The following is a 17,431-nucleotide window of genomic DNA, read 5'->3' on the forward strand; positions in this document are numbered from 1 at the left end:
CAGATCCGAAACGATGATCCAGATTTTCCTTCACTGAAAGAAAATGGTTTATAACAAAGACAACAGCACTGGCATATTTCTCTTCTTGGCACACCCTAGGTTCATTTTGCCTTAAGCCCAGGCCCTTCCTGTTCTCCTCTGGAAGGCTCTGCTTGGCTACCTGCCCACGTGGGTTCTTTGCAGTTACTGAGGGCTTCACTCAAATGCTGCCTCTTCTGAGAGGCCGCTTTGACCACTCAATGCAAATAACACCCACCTCCTACTTTCCTGGCCCTGCCACTCTCTAGCCTATCACTCTAGGTGGTTTTTTTCCTGCCCCATCTGTGAGCCATCTGAAATAGTTTCTTTAAAAAGAAACTTAAAAGTTTTTATGTGATTTGATTTTTTTTTTTGTTTTGGGTACAGTAAAATTCACTCTTTTTAATGTATAGTTCTGTGAGTTTGACAAATGCTACAGTCATGTAGGACCATCACTACAATCAAGATTTAGAAAAGTTCAATGACCCTTTAGAGTGAACACTTCCCCCAAACCCAGCCTCTGGCAAACCCTGATCTGTTTTCTGTATCAATAATTTTGCCTTCTCCAGAATGTCATACAAATGTAATAACATAGTCTGTCTCCTTTCACTTAGTGTAGTGGATTTGAGACTCATCCATACTGTTGCATGTATCAGAGTTTCCTTTTTATTGCCCAGTCTTATTTCCACTGTGTGGATGGACTACAGTTTGTTTATTCATTCTCCATTTGAAGGACATTTAAACTGTTTCCAAGTTTTGGTGATCACAAATCAAGCCATAATAAACATTCACACGCAGTTTTTAGTGTGAACTTAAGTTTTCATTTTGCTTGTGCAAATACCTAGGAGTGGGATTGCTGGGTTATTTGGTAAATGAAGGTTTTACTATGTAAGTAACTGTCAAACAATTTTCTATCATGACAGCACCATTTTGTGTTCCCACCAGCCATGACTGAGAGTTCTAGTAGCAACATATCCTGACCAGCCCTTGGTATTATCAAAATTTTAAATTTTATTTTAGCTATCCTGTTGGTGGGTAGTAGTATATTGTGGCTTTAATTTGCATTTCCCAATGTCTAACAATGCTGATCATTTTTTCATGTGCTTGTGTGCTATTTTTATCTTCTCTGGTGAAGTATCGATTTTTGTCCATTTTTAAATTGAGTTTTTTTTTTATTGTTGACTTATTTAGAGAGTATTATATTGAGATTATATTCTGGATACAAGTCCTTTTTTAGACATGTGATTTACAAATATTTCCACCCAGTTTGTGACTTGTCTTTTCATTCTCTTACTGTACATTTTAAAGATCAGAATTTCTACATTTTGATAAATTCCCATTTATCGTTTTTTTCTTTTTATGAATTGAGCTTTTGGTGTCATATCTAAGAAAGCCTTGTCTAAACCCAAGGTCACAAAGATTTTCTCCTATGTTTTCTTCTAGAAGTTTTATAGGTTAGGTTCTGCATTTAAACCTATGATCCATTGTAGATGGCATGAGATACAGATCAAGGTTCATTTTTTTGTATACTGTTATTCAATTATTCTGGCACCATTTTTGAAACTCTATTATGTCTCTATTTCTCCTTTGTAGAAAATCAATTGCCTGCATATGTTTGGTCTATTTCTGACCTTTCTTTACTGTTCCATTGATCTATTATATATGTCTATTATTTCATCAATACCACACTCTGTTGATTACTGTAACTTTGTTGCAAAGTCTTAAAATCAGGTAGATATTACTTTGCTTATCTTGTTCAGAAAACTTGACTATCTGAAATGATCTTATTTGTTTACTTATTTGATGATTATTGGGAGACATCAAACCATGAGACTTTCTAGAACCACAAAATCTATTTCATTCTCTGTTATTCCCCAGCCCCCAAAACAGAGACCAGCACATACTAATTGCTCCATAAATATTGGTTGAGTAAAGGCAGGAAGGTATTTAAATGAGGGAATTCAGAGAACTTAGTGTTTTGGGGAAAAAAGATCAAGTTGTTTCATCAGACGCTTTGACTATAACAGATCTCTTGCTCATGGTGCTAGCAGAGAAGATTAAATAATCTTTGGTACAGGGCCTTGTGATCACAAGTTTATCGCTTTTAGGAACCCACCAGGAATTCCATCAGGTGCATATTTATTTACTCATTCGTCAAACATTTATCCAGCACCTATTGTGTAACACTGTGCTACCAAGAGCAGTAGACAAGATCCTGTGCTCACGGTATGAAAGGTTGCAGGCAAGTAAAACAAACTTTGAACCTGGAGTGAGCGTCCTCACCGTGGTGTCTGCACAAGGCTCTCTGAGTGATGTGGGAGAGGCATCTAACCCAAAGGTCAGGCTTGTTGAAGCTTTGCAGAGGAAAGAAGCTTGATTAAGATCTTAAGTTCGAACTGGAAACTTTGAGCTCCATAGTCCCTTTAAAGGGACAATTTATAACAAAGTACAATAAATTTATCCTTTTGTTCTGAGGCAGCTTCAGCTGTGTTTCTGAGTTTGGGGTACTGTTAGTGGCTGTTTTCCTGGATTAAAACTCTGCTGTGGGTTATGTCTCCCAATAAAAACTCTCTTAGCACCCTCTATTTCTCCTTCATGGCATTACTACTATTGCGATGATGTAATCAATTCTGCAAATAGCTCTGTAATGCCTGCCTCCTTCCCACTAGAATGCAAGTTTCATGAAGGCAGGGATTGTCTGTCCTGGTCACTGCTGTTTCTCTGCTGCCCAATACAGTAAGTGGAACAGCTGGGAATGACCTAGGCCAAGTTTCTGTACATCCGGGGACATGTTTTGTTGAACTTGAAAGATGAAGGACTGGGCTCACTGTTCTTGGAAAATCTGCTGGGTTATCAGAGAGCTTTCCCTGTCTGATAAAGTAGCTCTGTCCTTTAGTTCACTTTAAGTGACAGCTGTTAGCTCTTTTATTTTCAGATTACCTTAAAATAATTAATATTCAAAATAAAGGTTTCTCCCAAAGGAAAAACAAAGTTTTGCATTATATATAACAGTGGATGCTCATGCTTTTAGTAACTAAATGCTGATCTTGTGATGTTCTTAGTATGCCCATTGATGTTCTGATGATATCAGATGGCAAAAAGCAAAAATGAATAATCTTGTCTTTGTGTGTCAGTAGGTTCTGTTGTGCCCCCCGAGTGGGTAGAATAAAAAAAACAATGAGGAAAAAAGTTCTTTATTTTGGTGCTAAATTACCAATAATTCTTTCAGGTATTACCATTTACTTTAGTCCCACCATCCCCACTTCACATATACATATATATTTATGCTGCTTATAGGTTGTTGTGGTAGCAAATCCAGGTTGGAACTGAATGGGGGTGGGGGCAGAGAAGGGCACTACCATGTGGAGTATTTAACCAAGCATCTACTATATCCTAAGCACTCTTCAAGATTCTGTCATTTAGCCCATAGCTCCATTGAGCACAATGATACCTAGATATCAGTGAAGGGTTGATGAAGAAATATAATTAATCCCTGGAATTCTAAAGGGAGTCACATTTTTAAGCATCCTCCTCAGCTTAATTTGTCTGCCCATTTACCTTATTAAGAGAGTAAAAGGGAGGAAAATAGGAGGATGAAAGAAAATGTATTTTATTGCATTGCATATATTGAGCACCAATTATGTGACCTGTGATGTACTTGGACTTGTTATGCTATCCTGGCAGCATCCCAGTGAAGTATGTGTTGTTTTCCCATTTTACAGATGAGAAAACTGAGGCGTGGACAGGTTAAGTAACTTGTATCAAGTGGTCACTATGTTAGTGAGTAGTGCAGCCCTTTTTATCTCTGAGGACAAAACCTGTGCCCTTTGCTCAACAAGGCATGACTACGTACGGTGAGAATGAGGAATTCTCCTTGCCCTCAGAATGAAAGATCAAATCCATATCCGTAACTGGCAATAGTTTTCAAAGAGTCACACCATGTGTGACAACTTGCACTCATAACGTGCAATTATCACAGTTTGCCTGTTTTGTTTGTTTTTTTCCTCTCCTGCTTCAAGGGCAAAATTTCATTTTCCCGTCTCTGCCAAGGTATTCTTGGTTTAGTTTTCTGAGTTTCTTTTTCTGTTCAAGCTTTTCAATACCATAGAGACAGATTTTGAATAAAAGCTTGGGGGAGACATGACAATATGAGGGGAAAAAAATCTCTTTTTAATAAGGAAGTCAAGAAGGACAGTGGCCAGTGGTTTTATTTGTGTAGTTGACATCATGTGGAGTTTTAATTGGCCATTTTGAATAGACGTAAAGATGAGGGGGTCCCTCCAGAAGCATTTGCTGTATCCATCTCATTGTGGAAAGTTCTTTGCATCAGACAAAATCTGTACAGCTTCTAAAGAGAGGTATATTTTGACTTACATGATTTACATGCCAGATGAGACTTAAAAATGTATTTAAATGGATTCATGTTTTAGATGCACTTGAGTAACTGCTACATAAAGCCCTCCCTTGGTGAAAGAAGGTCAAAGGAGATCATTGTTAAACCCCACATTTTGAGACGAGAAAACCAAATGCCAGAGAGGGAAAAGGGCTTTGTCCGAGAGACAAAGCGAGTTATAGCTCAGCTAGGATGAGAAATCACTTCTCAGAACTTTCCAGTACTTTTTTTTCATACTAGATTTTATTTATCGAATTCTGTTTAATGGAAGGTAATTAAATGACTCTACATCAGAATGCAAGTTTCCTTAGAGAGAGAGAGAGGACTAGTAGATAACTTTTTTTCCTTGTAGGAAAGATGAGATTGTTCTGAACCCCTTTACCTGGTCATATGGTCAACTGAGATTTTAAATACGTAGGTGAGAAATGGCTGAATTTTCTTACCTAAAGAAGGGATTCTTTAGATCAAGGATGTTCCCAGACCTGAAGCCTGTCTGGTTCACCAGCGCCACAATCTGTACATCATAGCTTTGTCTGTATTGCAGAGAAAAACACATGATCGCACAGGCTGGTTAGCTAGTCACACACACACCTTTCACACAGGCCTCCTTCAGGAGGGTATTGAGAGGACGTGTTTGCTTATTTGGATGCCATTTATATTGGCAGAGGCATCTGAAGACCTGGCTTATTTGTTAAAGGCGGTTGACAGAAACAACTTCTTGATCTAAACATTTCAAACATAATGGTCCTTCTGGAGGGTATAAGGATTTTTTCTTTCTTTCTTCGCTTTTTTAACTTTTTTTCGGTGGTTGGGGCTCTACCAACACCCATGATAGAGAATGGCTTTACGTATCAGAGACACTTGATGTGTCATCAGTGAGATACCAAAACAATCTTAATCATGGAAGGATTGGCTGAGCTAAAATCCCCAATGATCATATAACAGCTAACAAATGTGACTGATCTTTGGAGGCCCGAAATGAAGGCTCATACAATTACAGTGAGAGGAATTGGCTGAGAAGAATAAGCAATGTCATATATCTCTGATGACTAATCAGAAGGGGCCAAGTTTGTGGGGCTTTTTAAAAAAATCATTCTTAAGAATATTTACATTTCTTCTGATTTTAAAAGTTATATATTCACTGTAGAAAAAAATGGAAAATAAGGAAAAAAGAGAAAATAAAATTATCCATATTGTCACTAGACAAAGATTCTCTCAGCTAACATTGTAGAATATTTCTCTATGTTTTTTTCTCTATATATATTTATAGATGTAAATTTTAAAGAAAATGATGTTTAAATATTGCTTCTGATCTTGCTTTTATTTTATATTATAGCAAGCATTTATCTCATGTCATATGACAATTCTCGAACATATATTTCTAATAGTATTAGTGATGATAGTACATTTAATAACTATTGTTGAATATATTTTATAATAACACTATTTTTATAATAACAAAAACTGAGGTTTTCACAGTAATGATGCAAAGGGTATTCTTATAAGACAATTTTATGTCCCATCTATGATTATTTCCTTGGGATAAATTCTTAGAGTTATGTTAAAATAACAGCACTGAAATATATATATGAATGTGGTAAAAAGGGGGAAATGTTAGGTTGTAAACATAGTAATAGTATAAAAAATATTTTAAAAATCCATGAAACTGCACCACACAAACTGTGAACCCTAAATTAAATCATGGAACATAGTTAATAATATAGTTGTAAAAATGTGCTTTCATCAATCATAACAAATGTACCACACCAATGCAAGGTGTTAATAATAGGGTAGTATAGGGGAATCCTGTATTTATGCATGATTGGTCTATAAATCCACAATTTCTCTATAAATTTTTTAAAAATTCCTAAAGCTAGACTCACTGAGCAAAAGCACATTGACATAATTAAAGTTCTTGATTCTTATTGCTTTTAGAATGTTTTCCAGGAAATTTACCAAATTACACCTCTACTACAAAGATGAATGTGCTAATTTCACTGCACACTTTCCAATCCTTAATATTTAAATATTTGGGGTTCAAATGTTACTGATTATTTTAATTTGACTTTGATTACTAGAAAAGATGAACTTCTTTTTAAAATTCCAAATACTAGTGAGCAATGTCTGATGAATAATAATGGCTATTTCTCTATCTCCACTCCCACCCATCACTGCTAATAGTGGCCTGGATAGAACTGAATATCACGTCAGACCTTGTGAAACTAACTCGAGTTCTAGAAGTTTTTGGGGTCAAACCAAGTAAGGGGTAAACACATCTGCAAATTTTAAAAAATCAATCATGGGGAGCAGATGTAGCTCAAGGGGTTGAACGCCTGCTTCTCACATGGGAGGTCCCAGGTTTGGTTTCCAGTGCCTCCTAAAACCAGAACAACAAACAAGTAGACAAATGAAAAAATCAACTCAGGGGAGCCGTTGTGTCTCAGTGATTGACCACTGGCTTCCTACAAAGTAAGTCCTGGATTCAATACCCAGCCCTGGTACCTCAAAAAAAAAAAAAAAAAAAAAAATCAATCAAGATTATGTCTAATTGATCCAGATTATGTTTTGTTTTAAAATTTTTCTTCCATGATCCCCATATCCTATAGTTCATTGCACTGTTGATACTTGAAGGTGGATTCCAGGGACACTAGACATTGAGTGATGTCCTCCTCAGGAGAGGGTCAACACTTACTGGGATCATAGCAAGGCTGAGAGATCACCCTGGTAAATCAGTTGGGGAGAGACAGACCTACACATTTTGCCAAATGGATGATGCCTTCTTAACAATATCTGAGGTAATTAATATAGAACCTAAAGCAGAAACTGGGTACTCCACAGTAGGTGTGAATGTGTTGTTTGAGGAGGCATATATGAATCAGATTTGTCACAAATAAGAACTGAATGGTTCCTGCTGAGACTGAGAAGAACAATCAATAAATTCTTTCTATAGGGCCTTCAGAAGGCTCTTTTCCATAATACTCAGTATAACATTGCTAATTCATGTTCACTTTTCAAAGCCCACTCCTCTTCTTTACCTATCAAAGCCCTATCTTCTGTAATGGAAACAAAAAATAGGGAGCATCATGGCTCAATTTGTCACTAAAATGCTGAGAATTGTTCCCAAAATCTCTTTAATTGTCTGGGGTGGGGGGAAGCAAGGGAAAAGGAGAGGGGAGGGTTCACTTATCTGATCATGACTCACCTGACCAGGAAGAAAGTGTGCACACCTAAAACTACAGTTAGATGCAATAATTTCTATTGGGGCTGTATCATGCTAGTGCCAATATATCCAAAAGGCCAACCCCAAGCTCAATAATTGATGTGCAATGTTTATGAAGCAACCAATAATCAACAATCTTCCAAGAACTGTGTCTACAGGACCCTAAATAATTATTAACTCATCTATATCAGGTATTTGGCAATGTATATTAAGAATATCTATTTTTTTTGCCAGCCTTATTCAATTTAAATCTTATAGACAGAGCAAGAGGCATAAGTAAGGACATTACCTTAGTTCTAGGATTAGATACAAGAGACAAACATTTCTTTTGCAATATCAGGAACTTGGGAACGAAACATGCAGATCATACATGTTTTCCCAGAGAATGTGGTAATTCATGATAATTTCATCTTACAGAAAACAGAGGATACAATAGTGGGAACTCCTTCACTAGACTTAATGTTGGTCATTGAGGAAGAATGAGATGAAGAAACAAGGTGGCAGGAAGCTTGAGAAAGAATGATCCAAGTCACTGAGGGTTACCTAATAGATAAAAGGACCATTCAGCAGAGAATGGTCTCTAGACTAGTGTTCTTCAAAGGGGTTTGCATGTGCCCCAGAGTGAATGTGGGACAAGACATTGTGGTATGGGAAGAAAATACTGAACTATGATTTTAAAATTTTTAGTCAATATACCAAAGATATTTTGAATACTAGGTGAATGCTGGATTCTAATCAACTGAGTCAAGATTTTAATTTGGTTCATCTACTTCCTCAGGTTTTGCAAAGGGGAGATTGTTCAGATAAGACTCTAGTTATTTCTTAAATAATGTGGTATAACATAGTGTGTAAGTACCAACAGTATGATAGGCACATGGGTCACAGCTAGAATAATCTGAATAACACTACATGACAAAGAAATATCATTTAAAGCTGCTACACTGGTACATACTATTACTTCACTGCACCTGATCTTGTAAAATAATTTCTTCCCATAATTCCTACTGATGTAGCTGCTCAAATGAATGGCCAGTGAAAGTGTTCATTTATGTGAAATCCAAGGCAAAGCAGTTTAGAAATGGTCATTAGGCTAATGCTTGAAGTGTCAAAAACTTTAATTGCTTTATCAGCATTTCTTACAGTTTTTAAACTACATAGGTCATCAAACTCTCTCCATGCCAAATTCCCTGGCAAACCTGGGTATAGTAGGTCTTCATAGAGGTTCAAACATTTTCAACAATCAGCCTATATCTATTTTTTTCAATTCATCTTTAAAATTTTCTATTTTAATCTCTTATAAAATAAATAATAGGCATATATATATATATATATCTACTGGATGTCTACAAGAGAGTCACCCTACATGCTAGGACACAAATAGGCTGAAAGTGAAAGGTTGGAAAAAGGTGTTCCATGCAAACAGTAATAATAAAAGAGCTGGAGTAGCTACATTAATATTGGGCATAACAGACTTCAAATGCAAAACTGCTTTAAGAGACAAAGAGGGAAATATAGATTAATAAAAGGAGCAATTCATGAAGAAGAAATAACAATAATAAATATTTATGCACCTAACCAGGGTGCCCTGAAATACATGAAGCAAACATGGGCAAAACTGAAGGGAGAAATAGCTATTTCTATAAAAGGGGTTCTTAAAAGGGGTTCATGAGTTTTAAGAGAAATTAAAAATAACATTATTGTTATGGGAATGTGTTGGTGTAGGTGTGATATATTTATTAAATAGTACACAGCATAGCATGGTAAGGGGTCCATAGTTTTCACCTGACTGGCAAAAGGGTTGTGGAACAAAAAAGGTTAAGAACACCTGCTCTACAATAATAGTCGGAGATTTCAATATACTACTCTCATATTTGGACAAAATATTTGAATAAAGGATCAATAAGGAAACAGAGAACTTGAATAATAAGATAAATGAACTAGACCTAACAGACAAATATAGAACATTGTACCTGAAAACACCAGGATATACTTTCTACTCAAGTGTTCATGGATCTTTCTCCAGGATAGACTGTATGTTGGGGTACAAAACAAGTCTCAATAAATTTTTAAAAAATATAAGTCATTCAAAGCACTTTCTCTGATCATAATGGAATGAAGCTGGAAATCAATCACAGGTGGAGAAAAGGAAAATCACAAATATAGGGAGGTTAAACAACATACTCTTAAATAATCAGTGGGTCAAAGAAGAAATTGCAAGAGAAATCAATCAGTAAATATCTACAGATGAATGAAAACAAGAATACAACATATCAAAACTGATGGGATGTAGCAAAGGCAGAGCAGAGAGGGAAATTTATATCTTTCAACGCATACATTAAAAAAGAAGAAAGAGCTAAAATCAATGACCTAACTTAACACCCGCAGGAACTAGAAAAAGAACAGGAAACTAATCTCAAAGCAAGCAGAAGGAAGGAAATAACAAAAATCAGAGAAATAAGTGAAATTGAGAATAAAAAAACACAATTAGAGAATTAACAAAACCAAAAGTTTGTTCTTTGAAAAAATCAATAAAGTTAACAAACCCTTAGCTAGACTAACAAAGGAAAAGAACAGAAGATACAAATAAATAAATTCAGAGACGAGAGAGGCAACATTTCTACTGACCTCACAGAAATGAAAGAGACCGTAAGAGGATACTATGAACAAATGTACACCAACAAATTAGGCAACAGGCAGAAAATGGACAAATTCCTAGAAACACACAAACAACCTACTCTGACCCTAGAATAGAAGACCTCAACAAACCAATCACAAGTAAAGAGATTGAAACAGTCATCAAAAACCTCCCAGAAATGAAAAGCCCAGGCCTGGATGGCTTCACAGGTGAATTCTACCAATCATTCAAAGTAGAATTAATGCTAATCTTGCTCAAACGCTTCCAAAATATTGAACAGGAAGGAATGCAACCCAATTCATTCTATGATACCAACATCACCCTAATACCAAAGCTAGATAAAGATACCAGGAAAAAAGTAAATTATATACCAATTACTCTAATGAATATAGTGCAAAAATCCTCAATAAAATATTTCTAATTGAATACATCAGCACATTAAAAGAATTATACATCATAATCAGGTGGGTTTTATCCCAGGTATGTAAGCATGGGTCAACATAAGAAAATCAATCTATATAATATACCATGTTACTAAATCGAGGAAGAAAAATCACATGATGATTTTGATTGATACAGAAAAGGCATTTGACAATATCCAACATCTTTCTTGATAAAAAGACTCTGAAAGATAGGAATAGAAGGAAACTTTCTCAACCTGATAAAGTACATATATGAAAAACCCACAGTTAACATTGTACTCTTTGGTGAAAAACTGAAAGCTTTCATGCTGAGACTAGGAACAAGGTAAGTATGCTCGATAACACCACTATTATTTATTATTGTGCTAGAAATTCTACCTAGAGAAACTGGGCAAGACAAAGAGATAAAAGCCATCCAAATAGGAAAGGAAAGAGTAAAACTTTCACTATTCTCTGATGATACGATCCTATACGAGAAAAATCCTGAAAAATCCACAGCAAAGCTACGAGAGCTAATACCAGTTCAGCAAAGTGGCAGGATACAAGAACAATATGCACAAATCATAAGATTTCTATAAACTACTAATGAGCAATCTGGGGAGGAAGGAAAAATCCCATTTATAATAGTGACTAAAAGAATCAAACTTTTAAGAATATATTTAACTAAGGACATTCCATGTTCATGGATTAGAGGGCTATATATCATTAAGATGTCAAGTCTTGCCAAATTGATTTATAGATTCAATGCCATGCTAATAAAACTTCCAACAGTATTTTTTACATAATTGGAAAATCCAGTTATCAAATTTATTTGGAAGGGTAAGAGGCCCCAAATAGCCAAAAATGCCTTAAAAAAAAAGAACAAAGTTGGAAGTCTCTCACTTCCTGACTGTAATGCATATTACTTAGCTACAGTGGTTAAAAACAGCATGGTACTAGCATAAAGATAGGCATATTGACTAATGGAGCCATTATTGAGAACTCAGAAATAGACCCTCACACCAATGGCCAAGTGATTTTTGACAGGTCTGTCAAACCCATACAGCTGGGCCAGAACTGTCTATTCAAAAACTGGTGCTAGGATAACACCTTATAGAAAAATTAACTCAAACTGCAACAAAGACCTAAATATAAAAGGGACAAGAATAAAATTCCTAGAAGAAAATGTAGGTCTTCAAGACCTGATGGTAGGTAGTGGTTTCTTAAACCTTATACCCAAAGCATGAGCAATGAAAACAAAAACAGACAAATGGGACCTCCTCAAAATTAAAGACTTTTGTGCTCCAAAAGAATTTGTCAAGAAAGTAAAAAGGCAGCCTACTCAACAGGAGAAAATATTTGGAAATATATCTGATAAGGGTTTGATATCCATTTATATAAAGAGATCAGACAACTCAATGATAAAAAGACAAGTACCCATATCAAAAAATGGGCAAAAGACTTAAATAGACATTTTTCCAAAGAGGAAATACAAATGCCCAAGAGCTCATGAAAAAATGTTCAACATCACTATCTATTAGGGAAAGGGAGATCAAAACTACAATGAAATATCATTTCATACCTTTTGGTATGGCCATTATTTAAAAACAAAACAAAACAGAAAACTACAAGTGCTGGAGAGGATGTGGAGAAATAAGGACATTCCTTCACTGTTGGTGGGAATGTAGAATGGTGCAGCCTCTGTGGAAGATAGTTTTATGGTTCCTTAAGAAACTAAATATAGAACTGTTGTATGATCCAGCAATCCTGTTACTAGTAATACATTCAGAAGAACTGAAAGCAAGGATGCAAACTGATATTTGCATACTGATGTTCATAGCAGCATTATTTTCAATTGCTAAAATATGGAAACAATGCGGGTGTCCATTAACAAATGAATGGATACACAAAATGTGGTACATATATACAATGGAATTCTATTAATCTGTAAGAAGAAATGAAATCGGGATGCATATGACAACATGGATGAATCTTGAGAACATTGTGTTGAGTGAAATAAGCCAGACACAAAAGGACAAATACTGTTTGGCTCCACTAATATGAACTAAATACTGAGTCAATTCATGGAGGTAAACTCTGGGGTACAGGTTACTAGGAGACAGAATGTGGGTGGAGATGGGGGAGCTGCTACTTAATGTATGTAGAATTTTTAATAAGGTTTATTGTAACATGTGGAAATGAACAAAGTTGATGGTAGCACATTTTATTATCTATAACTAACACTAAGGATTTATAAATGTGATTGTGGCTGAAAGGGGGTAGTCTAGGTATGTAAATGTCAATTGAAAGGAAGCTAGAGGATAATCGATGGACTGTATAACAGTGGCTTGGTGGTGGATAAAAATTGTGGTTAATAATATAAACATAAGAATGGTTTTCTATTACAAAATATTAGGAATATGGTGATACATGGGAAAATTTCAACTAATTTAACTTTTGGACAATAGCTAACAGTAATATTGTAATAGTTTTGCAGCAATGGCAAAGAAGATACTCTATCAATTCTAATGGTCAACAATATGGGAGTATAAGGGAGAACAGGATTCCTTTTTAAGTAATGAAAATGCTCTAAAACTGACTGAGGTGATGACAGCACAATTTGGTGATAAAAATGAGAGCCACTGGATATGTACTTTGAATGGATTGCACAAGGCATGGGACTGTATAACACAGTGAATCCTGTGGTGGATGATGGACTGTGGTTAACAAAACAAACATGAGAACATTCTCTCACAAACTATAACAAATATATAATACTAACACAGGTTATTAATAATAGGGTGGGTTGGGAGAAAAAGTCATCAAATGTAAGATATGGACTATAGTTAATAGTAATATTTTGATGATGTTCTTTCATCATTTGCAACAAATGGTCCACAACTAAAGCAAGGCGGTGGTGGTGGGGTGATGTATGGGAGCCTGGTATGTTATACTGGTTTGTTTCATATGTTCACATATGAATGATATATTTAAATAAAAAATTTTAAAATGAAAAAAATCTAGCCTATATTTTTTCAATTAATTTTTAATCTGTTTGTCCTATAAAATACATAATATGTAAATTTATATATACTAACACACAAATGTGTACATAAACACATTTACGTATATACACACATATATGTGTATGTATGTGTGTATATACATGCATGTGTGTGGATACAGAGCGAGAAAAGCGACAGAGGGAGAAATCAGTACCAAGCTTTCTATATTATTATATCATCATTGCTATAGAAGTACACGTATATATTTAAAAGATAAATATTCATATACTTGGGAGGACACACAGAGTATTTTACTCATAGATGCACATGATTACAAAGCTTTGGAGACCATTTATGTGAATTTTAGGGCCACAGATTTCATAAGTTCATAAAAAGATTGGTTCTATTTTATCATCCAGAGCAATAAAGGATAGCTCAAGAGTGATGGGAGGCTGTCAAAAACAAAATGCTACAATACCGTCCTAAATGGTCATGGCAGGAAAGTAAGGGGCAGTCATTTTCACACTGGAGTGACTGCACAGGGAACTCTCCCAGGAGTTCAGAGTTCAAAGGAATATTTGAGAGTAAAGAAGGAGGAGATCTTGAGCCAGTGCAAAGAGATAGCACCTTACTGAAAAAAATAGTGTGAAAAGGGCCAACATTGAATAAATGCTGAGGTTCTTGAGAAAAACAAGAAAAACCATAATTTAAAAAATCTCGAGGCGGTAGACTTGGCCCAGTGATTAGGGTGTCTGTCTACCACATGAGAGGTCCACAGTTCAAACCCTGGGCCGCCTTGACCCATGTGGAGTTGGCCCATGCACAGTGTTGATGTGTGCAATGAGTGCCGTGACATGCAGGGTTGTCCCCCACATAGGGGAGCCCCATGTGCAGGAAGTGTGCCCCGTAAGGAGAGCTGCCCAGCACGAAAGAAAGTGCAGCCTGCCCAGAAGTGGCGCTGCACACACAGAGAGCTGACACAGCAAGATGACGCAACAAGAAACACAGATTCCCGTGCCGCTGACAACAACAGAAGTGGACAAAGAAGACGCAGCAAATAGACCCAGAGAACAGACAACTGGGAAGGGGGGTGGGGAGAGAAATAAATAAATAAAAACTTAAAAAAAAAAGAGTAATCTCCAGAATAGCCTCTGGATTCCATTAAAAAAAAAAAATCTCAAGAGGCACACAGGGAGGAAGAAGTAAAATGAGGGAAGAGGAAATGGAACTGAGATTTACTGTGGTCCTACTATGTGCTCATCACTATGCTAGGTTCTCTCCTTTAATATTTGCAAAAGCCTGGCAAGACAATTATTTTAAATTCTACTTTGTAGATGAGGAATTGAGTAAACTGGGGTGATAGGGAGATGAATTAATGTGCCCCAGGTCACTAAAGTACTAACAAGCATGTAGAAAAGACATCAAACCAGAATATATTGGACTTCAAAACCTTCTCTCTTTTCACTGATAAGATAAGATAAAGGACTTCTGGGAAGTGGACTTGGCCCAACGGATAGGGTGTCCACCTACCACATGGGAGGTCCACGGTTCAAACCCCAGGCCTCCTTGACCCATGTGGAGCTGGCCCATGCGCAGTGCTGATGCGCGCAAGGAGTGTGCGCTGTAGGGAGAGTCGCCCAGCGCGAAAGGAAGTGCAGCCTGCCCAGGAATGGTGCCGCACACGGAGAGCTGACACTGCAAGAAGACACAAGAAAAAGAAACACAGATTCCTGGTGCTGCTGATAAGGATAGAAGTAGTCACAGAAGAATACACAGCAAATGGACACAGAGAGCAGAAAATGGGGGGGGGGGGGGCGGAGGGAAGGGGAGAAAAATAAATAAAAAATAAAATCTTAAAAAAAAAAAGATAAAGGACTTCCTCCCTCACTCCCTTTCTTCCTCCTACGAAGTTTTGCACGCCTATGGTATCTTAGGCTGCGTTTTTCAAATGCGCTAGACTCTAGTAAGTAAAGGGTATCAGCCAATGACTTATTTAATCAGTTATTCTACAATGTAACTGGATTCTCGAAATGTGTTAAGTGAGGAGATTAGAATAAGACTCATTCCCTCTCTCGGGAAGCTCGTATATAGAAATAATGGTAATAAACATGGGTGCTATAATAAAGGCTGTAGGAACCCTGGGAGTCGTGAGACAGGTGTGTGTGAGGAAAATGGTTTGTTTCTTTCTTTCCTATCAGAGGCAACAAAGGAGGTAAGGGTAGAAAATGTGATAAGAATGAAATCTAAGATGTGTCAGGAAAAGGTAATGTGGCAATCAGATAATTTAAATTTCCTTACCTAGTTCCAAATTAAGATACCTAAAAAAGAAATGAGGGTGGCGGACTTGGCCCAGTGGTTAGGGCACCCGTCTACCACATGGGAGGTCTGCGGTTCAAGCCCCGGGCCTCCTTGACCCGTGTGGAGCTGGCCCATGCGCAGTGTTGATGTGCGCAAGGAGTGCCCTGCCACACAGGGGTGTCCCCCGCATAGGGGAGCCCCACGCGCAAGGAGTGCGCCCCGTAAGGAGAGCCGCCCAGTGTCAAAGAAAGTGCAGCCTGCCCAGAAATGGTGCCACACACACGGAGAAATGACACAACAAGATGACGCAGCAAAAAGAAACACAGATTCCCAGTGCCACTGACAACAACAGAAGCCGCTGACAACAACAGAAGCAGACAAAAGAAGATGCAGCAAATGGAGAGAACAGACAACTGGGGTGGCGGGGGGGAAGGGAGAGAAATAAATAAATAAATAAATAAATAAATAAATAAATAAATAAATCTTAAAAAAAAAAAGAAACGAGTATTTGAAGGCAAAAGATTATCTTTGTTTGCAAAAAGGGGGAAATGCAAAAGCCCAAAGTTCAGGCAGATGTTGGCTAAAATAGTCTTAGCATATTTTTAGAACTGGTCATTAAACAAATTTATGAGTATTTAGGAAGAAAGTGGTAACTTCAGGATGAACATGGTATAGATCAGCATTTCCCACTTTTTCCCTGGAAGCCATCCAGAAACAAGGAGAATGAGAAAGACACTGCAGATCTCATTTTCTGTGAAACCAGGAAAAAGATAAAATCTGTAGTCTCCAACATATGTTTAAGGGCTGCTGAAGCATTTGAGGTTGGTTAGAAGCCACATGGAAGAAAGCCCAAAAGTACAGAGTGGAAAGAGGGCCCAGGGGCAGCAGGTCTCAGAAAGTGCCAGAAAAAGTACACTATCCAAAGGTGAGGAGCACTTTCTGAAATGCAAAGTTATATTCCTTGTTTGTAAGGTCTTCTGTAGGAACTGGGCTGAGTAGGGCGACTGGTAGAAATTCTCCTGGATCTGGGGTTTTTTCAGAAGAGCAAAGGAAGAGGAGCTAATTAAAGAATCACAAGGGAAGCCTAACATGCAGAAAAAGCACTGTGGCTCTGTGGCAGTGTAGATGGAGAGAGATTTTGGGTTGAGAAAAACAGATATCATGTAGATTATCGCATCTCTATTTTAGGAACATATTCCTTATAAATAGCGATCCATGGGAAGCAATCTTGGCCCAGTGGTTAGGGCATCTGTCTACCACATGGGAGGTCCACGGTTCAAACCCTGGGCCTCCTTGACCCATGTGGAGCTGGCCCATGAGCAGTGCTGATGAGTGCAAGGAGTGCCCTGCCACGCAGGGGTGTCCCCTGCATAGGGGAGCCCTGTGAGCAAGGAGTGCACCCTGTAAGTAGAGCCACCCAGCATGAAAGAAAAGTGCAGCCTGCCCAAGAATGGCACCGCA

General features: G+C 37.3%; 1 protein-coding gene across 2 annotated transcripts in view; it reads right to left on the minus strand.

The window, feature by feature from the left end:
* LOC101443045 (histone-arginine methyltransferase CARM1-like) overlaps window positions 1-17,431 on the minus strand; it is a 303,051-nt gene that overhangs the window by 2,224 nt on the left and 283,396 nt on the right. For both annotated transcript variants that reach the window (XM_058301776.2, XM_071216706.1), the window contains one exon: window positions 4,855-4,944. In XM_058301776.2, the coding sequence (XP_058157759.1) occupies window positions 4,855-4,944 (90 nt within the window). The remainder of the gene's footprint in view (window positions 1-4,854; window positions 4,945-17,431) is intronic.

The sequence above is a fragment of the Dasypus novemcinctus genome, chromosome 8, assembly GCF_030445035.2.
Source record: "Dasypus novemcinctus isolate mDasNov1 chromosome 8, mDasNov1.1.hap2, whole genome shotgun sequence".
Classification (NCBI taxonomy): Eukaryota; Metazoa; Chordata; class Mammalia; order Cingulata; family Dasypodidae; genus Dasypus; species Dasypus novemcinctus.